Source organism: Gavia stellata, chromosome 5 (genome assembly GCF_030936135.1).
Source record: "Gavia stellata isolate bGavSte3 chromosome 5, bGavSte3.hap2, whole genome shotgun sequence".
NCBI lineage: Eukaryota > Metazoa > Chordata > Aves > Gaviiformes > Gaviidae > Gavia > Gavia stellata.
In genome coordinates, this window is record NC_082598.1 from 58,623,117 (window position 1) to 58,645,482 (window position 22,366).

Sequence of the window (22,366 nt, forward strand, 5' to 3'; positions counted from 1 at the left end):
CGCTGCCGCGGTCACGGCTCCGAACCGGGCCGCGCCTGGCCCCGCACCGAGGGGGCGGGCGGACACCCGCGCATCCGCTGCCGCCCCGGGGATCGCCCCGCCGAGCGGGACGGGGGGAGCTGCCCAGCCCAGCCCAGCCCAGCCCAGCCCAGCCCCTCCTCGGCGGCGGGCGGGAAGGAGAAGAGGAAAAACGCACGAAGCCGGGGTGGCCGCCGGAGGAGACGCCCTCCGCTCGGGCTCGCCCACACCCGGCGTGGCAGCCAGCGCCGCCCGCCCCGAGCCGCGCCGCGGCGGAGCGCGCCCGCAGGCGGCCCGGTCCCCGCCGGAGGAGGAGGAGGAGGCCCAGGACCATGCTGGCGGGGCTGGGGCGGGCGGTGCGGAGCGGCTGGCCGGCGGGCAAGCGGCGGCCCCCGGTGCTGCTGGGCGGCGCGGGGCAGGCGCGGGGCAGGCGGGATGGCCGCCCGCCGCCCTCAGCGCCTCAGGTAAGACGGGGAGCGGCGGCGCGGGCCAGGCTGGCGGCGGGACGGGGCGGAACTCCCCCTCGCGGCTGCCGGCGCCTCGCCTGCCTTCCCCCGGGCGGCGAGGCGCCCCCGGGGCCGCCCTGAGGCGTGGCGGGGCGCGGAGGGACGGAACTTGAGGGAAGTTCATCCCCGGCGCGGCGTTCCCCGGGCTGGGCCGGAGGCGGAGGGGCTCCGGGGATCCGCCGCGGGGCCCTCCCGCTGCTGCCTCCCTTCCCCGGGGAGGCTGCGGGACGGGCCCCCGGGGCGTCGCTGCCCGGTGGTGACGGACGGGCGGGGCGGCCGTGGGCGAGGGCGGGAAGGAGCCGCTGTAAGGGCGGCGGTTGGGGGGCGGCCGTGGCGGCGGGTGCGGGGCCGGGGCGGGCTGCGGGGCCTCCGTCCTCACAGCTTCCTCAGTTGTTTTTCAGGCGGGGCGTTGCTTTTGCGACTCCGGGCTGGCTGGAGAGGAGTAGGTGACTCACGGGCTGCTGTTGTAAAGTGGGGGAAATAAAAAGGGAGGGCAAAAAAGAGAAAGTTTTCCTCACGTGCTCTCTTGTACGTAGAAAAATAACGACGCCCCGCAGCCCCCCAGCTCCTCGTGACTTTAGGAAGCCTCAGAGATCCTGTGAGTAGGAAGGGTGAAGGAAAACCAGAAGGCACAATGACTTTAAAGGTCTTCCGGGACGTAGGACAACGCAGTTGTAGGGCCCTGAGCGACTGCCCGCTGGGAGAGGAGACAGTTTAATCCTTGATTATCGTTTTTAATAACGGCGATGCTATATATGCTTGCGAAAGATGGAACACCGCAACACCCTGTCCCTGCGTTGCGGGCCCACCCGCAGCAGGGAAGTCACTGGGGCATGCGGAGGTTAAAAACATCTTGCACCTCAGGGAGAGCGTTCACGCTGTCATGCAGCACGCGGTGATATTACATATTCAGTTTGTCACCTCTGACTTCTCCAGGGTACTGCTCTGCAGGCAAGCTTCGTGCTTTTCTGAGGCTCTAAAATGAAACCGAAAGCTGATAAAGCTTCAAGAAGAGACACCAAAAAGGAGAGGAGGAGGAGGAGGAAAAGCTCGTGTTTTGGCAGCGCTGCCGTTATAAAAAAGAGCAGAAAAATGATCGGCCCTGTTACTTTGTGGGGTGGAACACGACAGTGACGTGACTCAGGAATTAAATTCTTGCACCGAATAGGTTAAGGAGAGGGATGTTATAATGTTGAGGAAAATTCTAATTGGGAAAAGTGTTTAATGCAAGATTTTGGTTTTTTCTTAAGTTGAAATTTTTGGAATAAATTCATATAAAATGCTTTTTATATATGCAATGCAGAGTTCGAGTTTTTCTACAGAGTTGCTAGCATGACAGATAATGAAGCACGTTTACTGATTTCCCCCTTCCTGTTTTCATCTTCAGCTACCTCTCAATTTTTTGACTACACGTCTGCAGAACAGTTCAGGCAGTTAAAATATTTGTTCTCGTAAACATTAATTGAACGGCCTGTAGCTGTAATTTCAATAGAGTGAAAATAAAAAACATCCCAATTGTGATCGCCGTTGTTTAGCTCTGTAGATTTCGATGTAACACAGAACGTCAGGTTACATACATCTCGTCCAGTGCAAACGCTGTTGTGGTTATTTGATTTGGGGTTTTTGGGAGCGGTTTACCTTTTCTTTCTTTCGTTATCATTGCTGTTGTACGTTGCTAGCTCTGCTGCTTGCCATTTGGGTGAACAAATATTTTGCCTCTAGCTCTGGAAGGCAAGGTTGGAACGTGTGCGTGGGGCTGAGGAACGCAGGGCTCGGTCGCTCACTGCCTTTGCGCTTGGCATGGTCTGGCGCCGTCGCGGGCCACGTTCTCCAGCTTGTTTTGTGCCGTTTTCGGTGATGGGAATCAGTTTGCCCAAATAACCTTTGTGGGGCGTTGACCGTAGGTTTCCATTTGTAAAGCTGGAGGCGATGCTCAGTGGCCACGCAGGGTAGTAGCACCTTAGTCATCACGTACGGCAAGATAGTCAAGTATTACGGTGTTGATGGGCAGGTGTGTAAGTATGCAGTGTATTTGTGTGCTGTGTTTTCGACAAATAAATACACTGCTGTGGGGACAAATGAACTGTTACTGCAATGGCTGATTTGCAGTAGTTTTTCTGTAAAAGCAGGGATTTCTGTCCTGAAGAGCTGTATCCTTAATTGTTAGCTTCTCAACTCTGCTCTTAGCCAAAATCCACAACTCTTCTGATGGCTGTGATTAACTGCTTTGCCTTTGGAGCAATGCTTATACAAATTCCTCTTTATTTTGCAAAGTTGAGCTTTTTGTTATGTGTGGGCTTTTGTTTTAATTTTTTTAAGTGGCTAGTGCTTTGGCAGGCACTAGGTTTTCAAGCTAAATGAAGCATGTTCTATTGTGTTCTTTGGACAGGCTTTCTCATTACTCATAATTTTGTTCCCGAGAGGAACAAAATTAAAGTCCCAGATTTGTAACGCTGCAGTTATTTTGCATGTGGTGAAACCTAAAGGTTGCCAGCTCTTTCGCTTCCTCTTCGCTTGCACGTTTTAACTCCCGCAGCTCTTGCTGAGAGAAATGCCCTGCTTGCACTGCTCTCCGGGAGGAAAAGCTTCCTTCACCATATCGTAGTGGAGAACAGATGTGTTAACACAGAATCAAAGCTTAAAATTGCTGGGTTTTTTTTGTATATTCATAAATCTTCTAAGCCAGGAAATGTTGAAGGGACTGGATTTTTTTTTTTTTTTTTTTTTTTTTTTGATGATCCTAGTTAGGTTCTCTGTAATTCTGAATCCAACTGATCTAAAACTGTGTTGCTTTTTATGGCCATTCGTATACATGAGATTCCCAGTTTAGTCCATACTATGGAGGTCTGTACCAGCATGCCTCCATCACTTGGGATGGGAGGCAACTGTGGAAAACGAAGCCTGGCTTATGCAGTTTCTCTTAGCTTAAACTTAGGTTCCTTTGCAGTCGCGCAGCCCCGTTCTAGCTAAAACTGTTTCTATCCTGTATGAAGGTGCTGGAGTGGTGACATTTCTCCTGCAAAAGGCAGGGCTTGCTTTGAACAAGTCTGAGGGAGGGAACTACAATGGGAAAACTTCAATTTTTTTCAAAACGTGAGTTTATTTGACATTAATTCAGAATGCATTCCATTTTTGCGTACGAAGTTCTGTTAAAATTGTGCTTCTGGAATACATTGGCGAGGGGAAAGCTTGTGTGTAAGCTGGCAAGATCAAATTGCAAAGGCTTCTGTGAAAAACATGACGGATTTTGTTTCTTCCTCGATTAGGATATCGCATATGCTTGTTGCTGAGGGGAATTTTCTTCCTAGTGGCAAACTGCAGCCAGTATGAGAGTCATTGGTTTTGTTTATCTGCAGAAAGCAGAGTATAGAGGGGTTTATTTTGGGTTTTTTTCTTTGTCAGTTCCCAGTGTCATCCATATCTGTCAAAAATATTTCTTTTAATGCTTTCAGCTGATAAGTTGTTGAGTACCCAGTTCCTCAGCCTGGCTTGGACTTTTTTCCCTGTCCTTCCTGTTAGTTTTTATCGTTATTCTCCTTACTCCCAAATTACCATAATGCTCCCAGCATTATACCTATCCCCTTTGTCTTCCAGTTTTATACAGTCTTATGAGCAAGGTTCTACATGTCTCCTAATAGCCACAGGTTAATTGGAAATGTGTTTTTTCGGTTGGGTTTTTTATTTTGCCCCTTTCCCTTTTGCACATACTCTGCTGTCGGGATTTCTGAGATACTCTGTCACAGCAGCAACCCCAGGACATGCCAGGCAGCTACAGAGACGTGAATTATCATTGAGTGTCTTGTGCAGCTGAATATTTCACAGAAATGTGGTTTAAGGCCCTGCATTGTATTTTCAGCCTACTCAGGTCCTTGGGAAATTGAGATCTAATTGGAGCCAAGAACTGGGAGTAATTTGTGGCCGCTGGGCCTGTTTTCCCCCGTCTTTCCTTCCCTTTGAAAGCCTTGCACAACAAAGTTCGCTCGTTGATCCAAATCTTGTTTTCTAAACAGAAACCTTGTGCTTATACTGGCGTATGTCAACAAAAACATACAACCCACTAAACTGTTTATGGAAGTACTGTTCGCTCTTACAAATACTAATTTCTAAATGCCTTTAAAAAGCCGTTTAGAAGATCTCTGGCGCTTGCTGTAGGAAATGTGCCTGTCTCAGCACGTTTGTTTATTTGCCTGTGATACTGTGTCCATGCCAGAATAACAGGATGGCATTGGGAATGGCTCCTAGCCATTTGCTGTTGTCTCTTCTCGTCTGGCAGCTGGGAAATGGCTATGTTTTCTCCGATAGATACACTTTTGGGGAGAGATGTGATATATAGCACAGAAATTCATCATCCTTTGTACTTCTACATGTAGTCATATATCGCTCTTCTGCGTCTTCTCTCTCTGGCACAGATTCTGTAGTGACTTGGTGGGTTGTGAGATACTTTTGTATGTTCGTGTATAATTACCTGCAAAACACTCATTTTGTTAGAGGTTTAGGAAATTTCTAATAAGCAGCCTCACTCAGTGTTTGAAACCGGCCTCAACAGTGTGACCTCCCAAACTTGTCAGTGTTTTTTTCCAACGCGGCACATGACAGAAAAGCGGCAAATTGTGATGTGTAGATCAAATCAGTTCTCCTTGCATACAATATTAGGATGCTTTTTTGCCTACTCTGAGTAAGTGTCAGTAGATGTACGTCTTTGGTGTTTGTGTGAATATGGCAATTCCTAAGAAAGGAATTTTTCCTGCAAAGCTGGAAAGGGCGCAAGCTCTTCGTCTCTTCGTGCTCTTCAGGATCACACGCTTAAAGAAGTTGGAGCTTTTGTGTGCTAAGTAGAGGCTGTGTGATACTGCAGAAAAGGTAAAGAAACCCTAAAACTGAAATGCTGGTCTAACATTACTATCTATAGCACAATCTGTGTAATATTTTAGGAAACTTCCCGAAGAGCTTTCTCATATGTGATATAGGAGTAATAAGCTGTGTTTCCCAAAGGTTGGGAAGTACATTACTCCAAATATGTGCAACAGGCTTATCATAAAGGAAAATAAAAATTTATGTAACTTCTTGTTGATAACCATAGTGACATTGTTTATTTATTATTTATTTATTTATTTTAATTTAGAATGGGGCTAGGAATAGTCGTACCATGAAGTGATACCTGTATTGGGTGCTCTGTGGTTAATAAAGTAGATGACAGAAAATGACGCTCGGATTGCATTTGAAGTGGATGCTGTAGTTGTACGAACAGTGCGGTAAGTGTGAGTAATTTTTTTGTTGCTCATGAGATGAGGAGCATCTAAGTCTGGCACTGTTCCTTCTAGAACTCTGGGCAAGGCCTTTACTCTCAGTTTGTGTGTACCTGTAAAAAGACTAATACTAAACCTCTAGAGGATGTCTAGAGAAATTTCTAGAGAAAATTGCTTTGCAAATGTCTTAGGTGCTCTGAAGATTTACCATAAATCATCAAAGTGGTGAGTACATAATGCTGTTTACAAACCTAGTGCATGTTTTAAGAATATGAGTTTCTTCTGATGATGATTTTTTTTTTCTTTCTACATTTTTGTTTTAAAATCATGTTTTAAAGCTTACAGGACAAAAATGTAGACCCTATTTTAGAGCTTATAATATCTTAATTTCTGAAGGGAGGGGAGAGGAAGGAAAGGGAAATACGGATTTCTTTGGTTGGTTGGGTTTTGGGTTTTTTGTGTTTTCTTGTGGTGAGGACTTCACCTTCTGAAGTCTTTCTTATACAGTAAGATTTTTGGCTTCGGAGAGGAAGCAAACAGTACACCTGTTCTCAACATCTAGTTAAACATTAAAATCTTGATTTTTTTTTTTTTCCCCCCCTTCCCCTTGAGGGGAAATGACCTGGAGGAAAATGAATGGAATAGCTGGGCTTGAGTTAGGCTTGCTTTCTCTGTGATCATCTTCACCCTGATGGCATACTTGCAAGTCAGCAGCAAAGGTGAATTTCTCGTTGGGTTGCTCATTGGCGGGGGGATTCCTACGGCCAGCTGAGAAGGCAGTAAGCTCTTCTGAGCCCAGAGGTGTTTCACAGTTGCTTCTGGGCCTTGTTATAATATGATGTTAATTGTGTGTCTGTTAAGGGCGTGTAACACCAGCTCTTGCTCTGGCTTGATTTCTCTTCTCTTTTGCTCTTTTCCAGAAAGATGAGAGGGAGGTTCTCTGTGTTGCTGCCTTGTCCTCTGTCTTGCTGTCAAGATACTGAGTAATAGCTTGGTGATTAGGTTTGCATGGGGAAGAGGTGGCTTTTTATAAGGTCACTTCTGCCAGTCTTATGACTGCTCACTGTGTCGTTTCTGGTATCCCAAGCTAATCTGAGGAGCCCAACGAACAATGAAATTAAGCTATTTGTTCTGTGAACTTGTGTAGGGAGGCGAGGAGGAGGACAGTTTTCAGGCCTGCAAGTTATTTGCTGTGACTTTTTCCATCCTCAGCTGACGCACGAGTCCTGGATCGTCTTGAAATTGCATCCAATGCAGGTGTTCTTACACGCTGTCCCCAATATACTTTGTGTTTGCCAGGCAGGCTGCTCTTTAATTCCCGCAATATGCGGAGAGTGGCTTGGTCTATAAAAATACTGCTGTATACCCATTTGTAACTGATACAGCGTATGAGGAATCTGCGGCGTGATCATGGTGAGGATACATGGCTTATGGGGAATGCTTGACCCAAAGTCCATGATCCCCAGGTGTTGGGAAAGTGCGGATCTAGACTCTGAAGGTCAGGTCCATCACTAGTAAAATAAATCCCTCATGTTAGAATGAATCTGTTTACTGTAACACAACAGCTGAAGAAGGGAATAGAAGTTAAAAATGAACATGGGTTGGCTGCCTGCCTGTTAAAGGTGGTAACTTTTGTAGGTCGTAAACTAATTCTTCTTCTAAGCGGCCTGTGCTGAAGTGTCAGGTGTCAGCAGTTCGTGCGTGGATAAACAAATAGCTTTGCACTTGCGTGATGACTGGCGAGCACAACCTCCCCTTACTGGTGAGGAAACATTCAGTACTCCCTCAGACTGAAATGGAAAAAAGATTTTTACTGTAAAAATGGGAAATTTATACCTTTTAAAAGCTGCATTTATCATGATGAGCCCAGGCAGCGCATCTTCAAAAGGACAGAAAAATTGAGTACATTATACACAGGCAAGGTATAATTTACTTTTTTTTTTACTTCAGATAAACAATTTTGAAGCAATTATCTTCACATTTACCATCTGGTCATTTTAGATAAAAATTACTTCAGTCTTCACATTCTAGTCAGATGGAGAGAAATACATTGTCTTCTTTTAAGAAATGTTTTGTTTTCTGGAAAGTAGGCAGCGATTTCATCTTCCCAGTATCTCCCCATTCGTACTTAAAAGTGTACTAAGAGACCACAAAGTTGATTTAGACATCACAAAAGCATCTTTAAATGTCTTCTATGTTTGCCAAAGTAGAGGAAGAATTAATTACATTGCTCTTCTTCCTGGCAAATCAAACTTAAAATATCGTGAGGACATCACTTTGGTCAGAGTGCTGCGACGGGGGAAAAGATAACTGCTATCCACATACAGTGCAGTCACAGAATCACAGAATGGTTTGGGTTGGACGGGACCTTAAAGATCATCTAGTTCCAACCCCCCTGCCATGGGCAGGGGCACCTTCCACCAGACCAGGCTGCTCAAAGCCCCGTCCAACCCGGCCTTGAACACTTCCAGGGTTGGGGCACCCACAACTTCTCTGGGCAACCTGTTCCACTGCCTCACCACCCTCATGGTGAAGAATTTCTTTCGAATATCTAATCTAAATCTACCCTCTTTCAGTTTAAGGCATTACCCCTTGTGCTATCACTACATGCCCTTGTAAGAAGTCCCTCTCCAGCTTTCTTGTAGGCACCCTCCAGGTACTGGAAGGCTGCTAGAAGGTCTCCCCGGAGCCTTCTCTTCTCCAGGCTGAACAACACCAGCACTCTCAGCCTGTCTTCATAGGAGAGGTGTTCCAGTACACTGATCATCTTCGTGGCCCTCCTCTGGACTTGCTCCAACAGGTCCATGTCATTCTTATGTTGGGGGTCCCAGAGCTGGATGCAGTATTCCAGGTGGGGTCTCACCAGAGCGGAGTAGAGGGGGAGAATCACCTCCTTCGACCTGCTGGTCACACTTCTTTTGATGCAGCCCAGGATATGGTTGGCTTTCTGGGCTGCGAGCACACATTGCTGGCTCATGTTGAGCTTCTCGTCAACCAACACCCCAGTCGCCCATTTTACCTGAAGTGCTTATGCCATACTGTTCACAGAACAATGTTCCTATGGTTTTGTTTGAGGTTTCTTTTTTCTAGGACCTGACCTGACCTTCTCTGTACCTTCTCATGCAAACTGTTTGTTATTTATAGTCTGTACTCGCTTTTTGAACTGGCCTCTCTCCGCCTGTGACAGCACAGCTGTGAGCATATTCCATCGTGCTATCTGTGGAAGAAAGACTTTCTTTATAAAACATATCCCTCACCTTTACATGTTTGTTCTAACTAGAAGTCTTCCTAGGGACCTCCATGGCCCCAGCTGCTCATCAGCTGGTCCCTCTAGGCTGGAGTCCCTCGCGTGAGACACGGTCATGACAGGGTTCCCGATCCACGGAGCAAACCTAGCCCAAACACGGGTTTGCAGTTGGGGTGCCTCTGAGGGTGGCAGTGATGGGGGCGGAGGGGGAGTGTTGCAGCGGTGGGCTAATCGCCAGGCTGAGCTAGCTAGAGCCTGCGTGCTGAAGTGATGATGCAGCTGGGAGTGGGGCAGAGATTTTGGCTAGCCTGGGGTATGCGGTTGAATAAGTGTCTTAGCAAATAATCAAGTTTTAAGTTAATTGCAATAAATTAAGATGGATTAAATTGTCTAAAAGTGTTTGAGAAGATAGCAAACCCACTGCATAACCACAAGGTAGTTCAGCTTCCTTTTCTGTACATACTGTCTGTCTCTGCCTTGCCCCAGACAAGGAGAGAAGCTGAAAGAAGTGTGTGCAAGCAGTAAAATGAAAACAGTTACAAAAATATAAGCCCAGTGGAAGAAATATATCTGTATTAAAATAAATACTATATGAGAAGTTATGATCTTGCTGTCCTGAGTGCTGTACCCGAGGCTAGCAATTCTGAATCAGCTGAGTGCTGGAAGTCGAGGATCTTGATCGGTGACGCAGGTAGATACTTGATGCTGTTAACACAGACAAAATAGTTGAAACTATTTCAACTATTCAGTCATCTTTCACAACTGTATCGTAAGAGCTGTGTATCCGATTTGTATATCCTACGTGTTTTAGGTAGAACAGATACCTATGAAATGGCAAGGTTAGGAGTTTATCTTAGCTTCTCAGTGGATCAGCTTCAATTTACCAGCCCTTTCCTGCCCCGTCCCTCTCCCTGCAGCTTTTCAGAATTTTAAAATTCCAGCTAAAACTACCAGGAAGTTGTTAACAACTCACCAGCTTCTTAACAGACAGCAACATTTAACGTTTACGCTGAGCTCATGAATTGTCAGAATCGAGGGAGATGAATTCCTCAGCTCTGTAAATAAAACTGTTTCTTCAGAGCACTACTTCTGCTAATATTTTTAGCTAAAGGCAGGAAGTCTCTTAAATTTGGGGAGGGAGGGAATGGAGACACAGCAATTAGTGATCTTGAGCAATCTGTTTTCTGCTGCTGCCAGAGGCGAGAGGGTAAGCGTGTCTCTTCTGCCTTCTCCTGTTTCGATTTGACTGCTGGATGGTCCTGAATTATGTTGAAACAGGAAAACTGAATCAAGTCCTTGGGGTTCTTTTGTGAGGAGCTTTTGTGCTCAGTAACCAAATGCCGTGATTCAGCCCTACACTGTATCTGTGTTAGGTGGGACTTCGCTTTTACTTTACACCTTCCCTTTTAATCTTACGTGGTGCTGGTGATACCCTGGCTACTTGTTAGCACCTTCCCAAAGGCTACTTGTAAATGAGTCCTGAACTATTTGGGCGTCATGTTACTTGTGTTTGCGGCACACCTTTTGGCAGTTTACTTCTTGGTTTGAAAAAGTTCTTGAAGCCGTAGTGTGTTCCCTGTAACATCCAAAGCGTAAGCCTTGCTACGGGCGCAGCACAGGGAGGCTGTGAAGGTTCAGAAGGAGGGGTTCTTAGGGGTTTTGCCCTCGGTTGACTTGGGAGATGACCTGCTGCAGGATGAGTTGCAACTCATTTAAACCAAGAAAAGTCTAATAAAAATTTTGAGACAAGGTTCCTGCCAGAACATATTCCCAGGCATTGGCACTACAGCAGTATCTTTTATCTTGCAGTCAGTTCAGACTGGTAGTTTCTCAGCTAGCTGCAATGGCTTTCAGTCAAAAGCAGTTTCTTGTAAGGCAGGTAACGCTATTTTTTGCAGAGCTGGAGCTAGTCCCAATTTAATGTGCAGGCACTGAAATTTCTGCACTGAGTTTTCTACCACTTTATTCTCATTTTTATCTGTTGGTTGTAAGAGCATTCCCCAGTATTTATTGTAGTAATTTTAAATAACATTGCTTATCTGGAGCCATAAAGTTTGACATGCTACAGGATATGAAACTGTAGTTCATATTTATGTCTGTGTGCTTTACTCAGAATCCAAAGGTGTGTACTCAGTGTTTGTAGCCCTTCTGGTGTAATAAAATCAGGTGTGCTTAGAAGATTGCGGTTTGAAGGTTGAAGTTGCAGGCTTGGTCTTGCAGTGCCCTGTAATGGTAAGCACACTGGAAATTTGACTGAGCTGGAGTAATTTAAAGCAATATCAAATAGCCCAGGCCCTAAAACTGAATTACAGCTGTTAAACCATGCGTGCTCTTTGGAGTACTGACCCCAAGCTGTTCTTCATGGCAGTGGAAGTGTAAAGTGAATATATTTTGGTATAGATCAGGCCCTGACATGACTTTAATCTGGGCAAACCATCATAGTGGTGCTGTTCTTCAACATTTCATAATGTTACACATACTGTAGCTTCTTACCTTTCCTTCTGCAATGGCCATGTGACTTTTCCTGTGAACAGGGATGTAACTGTCTTTGGGATTCCCCAGAGCCAGCCGCTGAAAGCTGTAATCTCATTGGCATTCAAATAGAAATACAGTTTTGGGTTGTTGGGAAGTAAGGTCTTAACTGTGCACTCTACCGCTAACAATTATAGCATATCTTGTCTTACTTGGCATTAACTATCAGTAGTTAATGGTTTTCTTGACATATTACAAAAGCTTTTGTGCAAGTTATGAATATTCATCACTAATGCAAGAAGTGACTGCATCAAGTTACATAATAAGGTAGATACTACGAAAAGTTATTAACAGGCTTAAACAAAAATGCTGATGTTGATTATTCATAAGCTGCTAATAATTTTGAATGTCATATAATTGGAATGCAAGCCCTTCGATACTGCTGTTGGCCTTTGTGGTGTTCCTAATAGTTTCTAGATTTTGGATGAGGCTCTGCAATGATGGGTCAGCCTGTTGTGTGATGCCGTGACTCAAGGACTTGAGCTTTAAGAAAAATACACAGCTCCTCGTGACAGCAGTCAGACCAGGGAGATCCACTAGAAGAAGCCAGCAGCAATGTGCCAGTTCACAGGTCCCTGCATGCTCCTGTGGCACAGGCTAATCTTATCTGCAAGTGTCCAAGAGAAAAATAATGTATTTCCATGACACAAATTTGAAATACTCCATATGCACAAGCAGTGCAAAGTTCTGGGAGCGGCCATCATAAAAAAATTGTCAACCAGCAGCTATTCCTAGGCCTGGAGCTGACAGGGGAACCATCTTCTCTGCTGCTTTTTTATTTCATTTGTAGCCAAACTCAAAACTGGGATGGTAGGTCAGACTTTATATTTAAATCAGGTGGTTGCTGGTGTCAGAGGGGCTCCCTTGCTGCTGTTAGAAATTCACTGGTGTGTCACTGAAAATGAAAAAAACCCAAACCAAACAGTTTATCTCTCTGTGTTACTGACACCACGCATGGCCCAGCCCAACACAGTTGGCCCGCGGTCTGTCTCTAGCTCCTGCTCCAGGCACCTCACCACTCTTGCACTCGAGAGGTGACGGCACGGTGCAGCCCGAAGCCTTGCAGCGCGGTGAGGGTCGTGCTGCTGCAGGGCTGCTTGCTCAACCGGCATTGGGTGGCGGTGTGGTTTTCTCTTCTTGGGGGATCCACTTCAGGGGGAAGCTGTAGTTGGAGGAACTTGTTTTGTTTTGTTCCCTGCTTTCATGCTCTGTCCCTGTCCCCCGGTTGATGAAAGCAGAAAAATCTGATGTCTGAGTTCAGGAGAATGTGGTTGAACCCCAACAGCACATATTTGGAGGAAGGAAAATGCTGAACCGCAACGTTTATTCAAAGGCAATGGTGCAAGCACAGAATTGATGGATTCTTGTGTTTAGCCCAAACTATCAATATTTAGTGGGCAGTTTGTCTACATTGTTTCTGGTTCATTGTAGCATGCTCTGCCTGGTGTAACATGCACTCTGTGGTATTTATATCCCCTCATCAGTGCAGGACTTTTCAGGCTATCCCTTTTCGTTTAAGTTATTGTTTGATAGTGTAAGTTAATGCCTCTGTTTAAATTCGAGGAGTTTGCATGTTGCTTCAGAGACTTCAGCTGCAACAGGTAAATATGGCAGATGACAGGTTTTTAGCTGAACTTCAATCATCGTATTCTGAGAGTGAAAGAAACTAAAGATACGAGGGGAACAACCTACAGAGACTGATCACTCTATACTCTGTGTAGCCACAAAACAAGTGAGGAACGAGGTTTTTCAGTAGGTTTATTAATCCATATCAAATCCTCGCTCTTGCAACTGGCACACTGAAAAAGCATATTGCAGCAAAATATGGTGGTGTCGAAGAGATTGTGACTGTATTTTCCCTTGTATTTTCTTCCACGATGACACATTGCAAACATGGTTATGAGTCTCTATTGCTCACTTGTTGTTAATCAGGTATTTTTTCTAATTTGCTAGACTTGTAATAAGCCATCACTGAAAAAAATTCAGACAGTGTTTTGCACTCCAGGAAAACTCTTATTGAGTCCTAACGGTGTTTGCTATAAGCTACTGCAGCTTCTCCAAACTGCAGTTTTCTCAAGAAGATGCAAGTTTTATAATGTGAGAAAGATTTGCAAGAATCCTTTTTCTGTGTATTTGTGGGTAACTCAGCTCAAATCCCACTGTCTTTCTTCCTCACAGCAAAGCAATAGCCAGTCGAGAGCATGGCTGATCCTATTTCCTCCATTTCGGTAAGGAGGTTGGTGAGTTGATAGTCCTGGGTATCTGCATTTCATATTGCAGATGGTCTTGGATGCAGATTGGGCTCTGTGGGCACGATTATGCTTTTCACTGCGGCTCGTTTGGAGTGGGCTGCTATAGCCAGAAAACACTGTCCATATGGAGAGACTAGCTGGGATCCTGGAAGCAGCATGTAGCTGCTCAGTGTGTTGGTGCACTTGGACCAGAAAGCCCTTCTGTACTGTGCAGTGTGCATCTAGCGTGCACGTTCTCAGTGGGTCGGGAAGAGAGCAGTGATGCCAGAGCTTGTTTCAGGCTCTTGCTTCAGGATGAGGCTTTTTGTCCGAGTGTCAAATTCACAGGGTAACACAAAACAGAAAATTTCCATAACCAAAGTAGGTTATAGGGTACAGAAGACTTCTTCCCTCTGTATTTCTAGCAATGTCCTCTGTGTCCACGCTCAGTCACTTGACAGCAAGCAGTCCTTGAATGTTTTGTGTGAGTATTTTCCTTAATGTCATAACTTCTCAGAAACATTAGGCGCTTATTTTCTAAACAAAGATTATGGTTCTGTCTTACTTGCCTACCATGGGGATTTGAGCCTTTAAGATGGATTTGAATAGTTGTTGGGTTTTTTCAAGCTTTTTCATAGGCAAGAGGATAATACATTCTTTTATGAAAACTGAGATTCTTATCCTGTAGACAAGCAATTACAGAAGATCTGAAAAAAATAGCACAAGGATTTGGAGCGTGGGGGTGTCTGTGAGTAGCTGATGGATATGTTTTGCAGTCTGGGATTGGACTTTTTTAATTTGTTTTTTTAACTTGGTCAGCAGTATTGACCTAAATTCAAGATTGGCTTGACTGAACGTGAAGGGTGTTGTTTCAGAAGGGAATGAGTTTCAGCATCAAACTGAATTTTCCAAATGGAGAAAGTCTGACTATGGCCTTGATAATGTTTCAGGTATTTTCTATCAGTATTTTTTGATCTCATTCAAAAGCTAAAAATACTTTCAGCTTTAGTGCTCAGCCTCTCCTACATAAGGAAAGAGTCAGTTAATCTGTACTAGCATGATTTAACACAACGTCTGCTCCCGCAGACATTGTTTTGCTAGTGGAATTTACAAACTCTGCTCAAATTAAGAGAGACGTACTAGTCAAAGGACTACTTTTGCTGGTACAGCTCCATCTGCGGTAGGAATTCTGCCTTTTGAAACCTGTAATCAGCAGGGATTTTCTTGCCAAAATCCCTGAGTTGGTGAAATCCAAGGAATTGGTGTTAATCCTAGTATAAGATCTTTAAAGGAAAAAGGATCAGTGTAATTATTTACCTGTTTTGCATACATGAGATGCTTTTATTCTGAGAGTTTTGTTGGCGCAACTATCTACAAATCTCTTTCTCTGTAGAAGTGGCATAATCTTTTTCATGGACACTTTGAAATTGCCATAAATCGGAGATATAATATTGTAACCACAGTTTTTAATTTACAGCATTTACTAGTCAGCTGTTTTCTGTTTACTTTGAAAGTTCTAAACTCAAAAAACTTCAAATAACGTGCTATCATCATATTAATATACTTAACACATTTAATTTGGGGTAGGATATTTAAAATTGTAAGGAATAGGAAAAAGTATGAGGAGTGATGCTCTGACAAACATACGGGGAAGTCTCAACCTAATATCTAGCTGTGTAATTGCCGCTAGGTTTTGCTGTTTATTGATTATTTTCTATATTGTGGCTGATAGCCTTGATAATTAATGGGGAAGAAAAGCTGAGTGGATTTTTTTTTTTTTAATTAGACACTTCAAAGCTAGTAGTAGCAGCTAAAGGACTCCCATATCTCTCTCTCTCTCTCTCTCCTGTGTCTTTGTCGAGATGTTTCCTGATGATAGCTATATCAATAAGCTCCTTCTAATATTGACAATGCCTTAGTAGAGCTAATGTGAAAACATTTTAAAAATATATAACTCCATCTTTAAGGTCTTAATTATAGTGAGGCAAGAGCTAAGTCAAGTGTTGAGCCAGCTGGATACTAATCACATCTATCCGGTGATGCTGTGAATCAAGGTGAGCAGCTTGTCAAGAATAACATGTCAAATTGTCTTTTTCTTTGCTGTAGCAGAGGTTAAGCATGCTGATAGGTACTCAGTGGAAGCCAGAGGTGCCGTCTCTAAAAGAACCAAGATCCTGCCAGCCAGTTAATTGGTGATATCTTGCCTCTAAGTGAGGCAGTGACTCTCAGTTGCTGTTCAGTGTAGAGCTCTGTGGGAGCCAGGAGCTGGGAGCTGATGGCTCTCAACGCACTGGGATGCTGGCCCTGTGCCAGCCTGCCAGCATGGGCTTCAGCATTAGCCATAGCGCATCTTTTTGCACCAGCACCGTGGGATGCTGATCTCTCTGTTGTAGAAAGGGCAGAGGCCAAACTGGAAGCTGTTTTTTGTCGCCCACTGCCAAATGCAACATAATCGTCTGCTTTGTTGCTACTAATGCTGAAGTAAATTTAACTCATGCTAATAAAATGCCTGCAGAGTGAGTCCTGCATTCTTAGTGGAATACAGAAGTGAAACAGCTGGTGTAATAATGAGATCTGCTGCTTGCTATGGATCCAAAGGTATATTTGGGACTGCAGTCCTGGCATTGGTCTTCTAACGGTGCTGGTGACAGTTGTGCTGGAGTTACAGAAATAAGTGATGTCCTAAATTCTCATTAAAAAACCACATTTCTTCTGCTGAAAATGGTTTAACTAGAGTGTTTTGCTGCAAATCAGAGACATGAATGAAAGCTGCTTTGTCCTATCTTTGCAGTGGCACCTAAAAGACACAAAAAGAAATTGCAATGTTGCTTAAACCCACAGATGTGTCCAGAACTGCGCTTCAGATTGGCCCTTTGGATTTGATACCTTTGTAGCGTTTTAATCAATATGAATGTACATGATTTTCTTAGCAAATAGATTTATAAATTGGGACCCTGTAACTCCAGCTCTCGGGCTTCTTGGGTAGAGCCTGTTCTTTTCTGTGAGCTGCTCTGGTGATCCCCTTTCAGTTTTGAATACTGGTAGGAGGAGTAGAGCTTTAGAGGATTCGGTTGACTCTTTTTCCTAGGGAGATCCGAACACACTGGCTACACAGAGTATCATTTTACCAGCCCCAAGACAGAAGGAAAGAGGCAAAGAGGCAGAAGTGGTAGTTGTAACTCCAGCCACTCCCTCCTTCAAGATCCCTGGGGAAGGACATACCCAGGTGCTGCAATCTTTGCTGCGTGGAGCTGTGAGCACTTGCCCTCTGTCTGGGACAGTGGCCAGGACTCATTTAGCATCCCCAGGGGGATACAATAAATTGGGGCTGCTCTACACTTGCTACTGACCTTTCCCTGTAGCTGCTGGGGCTTGGAATTGGCTGACGACTTTTTCTATGTCTGCGCTTCCCCGCCCCAGTCTATACCCAGCTGGAGAACAGTTGATCCATAGCTGTGAAATGCCACCCCTCTGTCTCCTCCAAGTCATTTTAGAGAATAAGAATTGTTGAGAAAAGAGCAAGTTTTTCTAATTTGTGAAGCTGAAGCTCATAAAGCAACAAGTGTAGAACAAACGTTCAGACGATTCCTTATCTGAACAGATAAGAGGAGTGACTGAAGTTCACCTCAGATCATACGCTGTTGTAATGTATTAGTAGGATCCATTCACATCCCAGAAGGGGAGTATGCTTACGTTGCTAAATATGATATGCTATCAGCTTCAGACCATAGGGGAAGATGAAAGTGTGATGCTGAAGTAAACTTAAAGAGCATCAAGCTGAGAACTATGTTGGCATGATTCTAGTAGTTAAATATTTACCAGAAGCAGACTGCTCTTAAAGTCTCATTTTTCTTCACCCATCAGTATAAGGTAATAAACCATGCAGAGATCATTGTTCTCCAGGGAAATGGCTGCAAAGGGTCCTACTTCTTGAGCAAGGACAATTAATGTCTGGTTCCTTTAGAAAAAAAAACAAAACTAGAATTTATTGAGTATTTGTTGAGAGTCACTGGAAAACAAAGTTTCTGCTTGAGCTGTAGTGTTGGTGTAGCACGGTGTAAGGAGTTCACTTCTGCGAGTATCAGGACAGGTGCTGGTTGTAATAGGATGGCTGTTAAAGTGGACATGAATTTCGTGGTTTGGTGGGGTCGGATTTTGCTGTTTACCAGCTGCAAGTTCAGTAGCCAGTCTCATCTCTCTTTAGCCTGCTCTTTGGAAAGGAAGGAGCTTTCAAGCTTGCTGTCCCAATGGTAGTTTGTGTTAGTGTTGTATCAATGGGTGCAGTGATTATGCAAGACCTCTCTCCTTATCATAAATCACTTTTGCAGGCATGGTCATGAGTTTGCCAGCTTGATTTGGTGTTGTCTTCCTTCACAACCCCCTTCATGCTCACCCTGGTTTTTCCCTCTGGACTGAAATCCTTAATGCTCCTTCAGAGGTCCGGAATCCATGCTCCGGAGAAGAGCAGTGGCAGTATGACAGTGCCTGCTGTGTCTTAACACAGCTGCTAACATCACCCTGCAGCTGGTGCTACTGAATAGAGAGACCGTGCTTAACATGTACCTTACGTTTCGCACATGCAGAATACAAGACGAAGTTCTGAAGTGGCTGCTGTGGTTTTTTTCCAGACCTTGCTGTCTCACTGGTGCTGAAAAAATAGAGCCATTTGATAAAAGAGATGAGTAACTATAAACTCCTCTTGTGTCTCAGTGAAATGGCATAGATGTTGAGAGAGAGAATCTGAAAGGCATCTGAAGAGCAATGTAAAAGTGGCAGGCTTTAGGGGGATTGACATAGTACTTATTTTGTAATTTTTGTTGTAATAAAGTAAACTTGAAGTTCACAGAATCATACAATCATTTAGGTTGGAAAAGACCTTTAAGATCATCAAGTCTAACCATTAACCTAACAGTGTCAAGTCCACCACTAAACCATGTCCTTAAGCACCTCATCCACACATTTTTTAAATACCTCCAGGGATGGCGACTCAACCACCTCCCTGGGCAGCCTGTTCCAGTGTCTGACAACCCTTTCCGTGAAGAAATCTTTCCTAATATCCAGTGTAAACCCCCCCCGGCACAACTTGAGGCCATTTCCTCTTGTCCTATCGCTAGTCACTTGGGAGAAGAGACCAACACCCACCTCACCACAACCCCCTTTCAGGTAGTTGTAGAGAGCGATAAGGTCTCCCTTCAGCCTCCTCTTCTCCAGACTGAACAACCCCAGTTCCCTCAGCCGCTCCTCACAAGGCTTGTGCTCCAGACCCCTCACCAGCTTCGTCGCCCTTCTCTGGACAAGTTGCTTGATATTCCATTTTACTAGGCAGTATCTCAGTGCTAGACAAAAAATTCCTAGACAAAAGGAAAAGAGCAAGTGTAATACCTTCGTCGTGCTCTTCCCCACCTCCCCGGGAGGAAACCCACTGAATTTTGGCACTCCTGAAAACAGGTTTTAATCATGAGGAAACCACGTGAATATGCTAGGGTGGTAGGAAAGACCAGTGTAATTTTGTGTTGCATGTGTGGGAGGAATTGTTTCAGGGGACAAGAGAATAAGAGTGCTGGTATGACAGCACCTGAAATATTGTATTAGGCTTCAGCGTTCCTGTTACCATAAAGATATTGATCATTGAAGGGAACTCAAAAGCAGTGTAAATGGGTAGAAGCTGTGGGAGAAGACTCATTTATGAGGAAAAATTTAAGAATTAAATATGCATAACTTGCATTTATGAACGGGGGTTCATAAATCTAGCAGGCATGAGAGGTGCAAGCATAGAAAAAGAAAAGAACTATGTATATAGTTGGGGATAAGGCTGAAATGGAAACTTTGAGTATCCTACATGTGACTTCCTAGGAGTGAAATGGTCTGAGCTATTAAATACCCTTCGCTGGGAGAGGACAGGAATTCATTACTCGACGTACACAGAGCTACGCTAGACAGAAATCTAATAAATATGTAGTAAGAAGAATCCTGTCCTTTTAGGGTGACTAGATGTATATATTGAGTCTGGCTTCATCCTGTGACATTAGTCACGTTAGCTGTCAGCGTTATCTGAATCTACTGTGAAGGACACGCAACGCAACGAGAGTTAACCATGCTGTCTTGGGTCCTACACAAAAATGCGGGTTTATAAACCAGACAAACTCCTCACTTTTTTCTTATCCTTGAACACCAGATTGAGGGGAGGAGAGTGTCACAGTCCTTTTGGATCTCTCAAATTTACAGGACAACGTACTCTCTGTGTCACACTGGGAAGCACAAAAGCCTCAGCAGTCCAGCTGCTGCTGGATCTGCTTCAAAAGCTTTTTGGGTAAGCTGAGGAAGTTGGGTCTATACCATTTCCATAGGTTAGCGGATTCTGGAAAAAAAATGCCAGACAATCTAAATGCAAGGATGATGGCTGCAGGAGACAGCAAGCCGCAGGTGATAACAGCTGCATAATGACCTTTAGCCTTTCCTGCTTGTTGTGTCCTGCCAATGTCTTGCTCTCGCTTTGACCTAACGGAGCTGCTCCCACCGTGTGTCAGGCCTTGGGATGGGCTGTGTGTTAGCCAAAATCTGAGCAGGAGCTGAGCCAACAGGCACAGAGGGACTTTCGCAGGCCTGCCTCTCCATCTGATGCTCAGGCTGAAGCTAAGTGGTAACAACTCCTCCTCCTTTGCCAGGAACTCGTTCTTAGACCTTTGCTGCTGTTCCTTGGGATTGTCCTTTGAGAATGTACCAGTTGCATTTTCTGCTACTTACGGTCGCTGAAGTATGCAGGCGTGACAGCAGTCTACCTGAAACAAGCCAGAGTCTGAAGTAGAGTTGGCTGCTGTACAGCCACTGTGTGCTGCACTTGTTGCAGCTATTTTCTACGTTTAGCAAAATAGCTGAAGGCTATGAAATTGGATCCTCTAAAACCAAGTTGCCGAGTGTGAGTGTCTTTAATACGTGTGATCTCTGCAGTGATAGTGGTGAGACAAAGCAGAATCAGTGTGACAAGGATGTCAAGCCGCCGTGCTTTCTGAAACCCACATTAAAGGTACTCATATTTTGCTGTTTCAAAGAGGAGACATGTAAAATGTGCTGTGGAAGGGAATGAAAACATTCTTGCCCCTCTTCTCATTCCTCCCTGGGCATCCCTAAGGGATCTGCCCACCCACAGTTGGGTGGGGGGATGTTGAGCTAGCTGGACTCTTGTCTGGACCATGATGGCCATTTGTAGGGTGAGATCAGTTCTTGGCTTCAGTGTGGTTCATTCTTCTTGACACCTGATCTGCCATGCCCCCAAAATACGGGCAGCAGAAGGGACAGCACCCCAAAAAACCCAAGGTCCTTTGACTGAGAAATAGTTAAATCAACAAAAATACTCACTTATAATAACAGTAGGGTTTAGGCATTATAGATTTAAAGTTAAGAAGTTGTAGGTGAATAGTTTAAAATGTAATGTTTATCTTGGTAGGGTTTTTCTCTGCTGAGTCCTAGAACAGGGAAGCACACAGTGCTCTTTTGTATGTGATGCAGAGATGATACTTTGATATGCAGGTTTTGTTCTTTGCTCCACCATAAGCTTTGTGTGTTACCTTTTAAGTGGTTTGCCAACTGTGTTGTTTTTTCAATCTGAATAAAGAAGTAATTGTACTTCCCTGCCTGCAGCAGTTGTCTGAGGATCAGAGACAGAGATGCTCAATTATAGTATGACAAAGACACTTATAATCAAATTAGCCATAAGTGTTCTAAAAGATAAGATCCTGCCTCCAACCCTTCCCTCTTTTCCAAAGCAGTTTTTAAAAAAAAAATTTTTTGGCAGGTTCACTGCTTTGTGGTTGAGCAGTGAATACTGACAGCTGTTAACGTTCAGGGTTGAGGTGCTCTTTACTGTCTGAACACCCAGCAGCTGAAAACAAAACACTAGAAAGGATTAAGATGCCAAGTGTTCTTTCTGTTTCATATTTAGGATGCCAACTGCGATGACCACACAGGGTCAGGCTGTCGAAGCGGAGGCATCCTTCAGAGAACGTGAAGCGAGGAGCTGCGAAGGGCTGTCTTGGGGCACCCCCTGCTCTTTTCTTGGCGGGTGTCAGTCAGCTCCTGACTGTCAGAGGCTGAAAGTACAGGATCTATCAGAGCAGCATCTTCTCGGGCATCGGCTGTAGCGAGACAGGAGTGTGACTTTCTTTCCGCGATAGGGGCTAAACAGCAACATGGGCTAACGGTTTGGTGTAAAGAAACAGCACCCCACGGAGACCTAGGAATCCTGCAGCTCTATAAAAATTTTTGCTGTTGTTGCCAGTTTAATTTTCAGAAAGCTCCTGTTCTTTCTGAGATTTGAGCTGTTTTGTTATTGTTTAAATGCAGCTGTACCTTCAAGGGTTGAAATCACGAAACACATTGTTAATTTAGTCAGATAGTTAGCGATTCCTTTATAAAATCCCAGTGAATTGCACAGTGCAAAGTAAATATAGGTTTTCAGCACTTTGACTCATATACAGATATGGTACTGGCTACTGGAGCCTGGCTAAATCTGCACGCTCTGAGCCGATGGATATTGTTGGTAGTTGTTCCAGTTCAATCATCAGTGAAATATTCACAGATTTACAGTCA

General features: G+C 44.5%; 1 protein-coding gene across 1 annotated transcript in view; it reads left to right on the forward strand.

The window, feature by feature from the left end:
- The first annotated feature begins 350 nt into the window (after window positions 1-350).
- MCUB (mitochondrial calcium uniporter dominant negative subunit beta) overlaps window positions 351-22,366 on the forward strand; it is a 52,661-nt gene continuing 30,645 nt past the window's right edge. Inside the window, exon 1 of the mRNA XM_059818219.1 lies at window positions 351-482. Coding sequence (XP_059674202.1) covers window positions 351-482 — 132 coding nt within the window. The remainder of the gene's footprint in view (window positions 483-22,366) is intronic.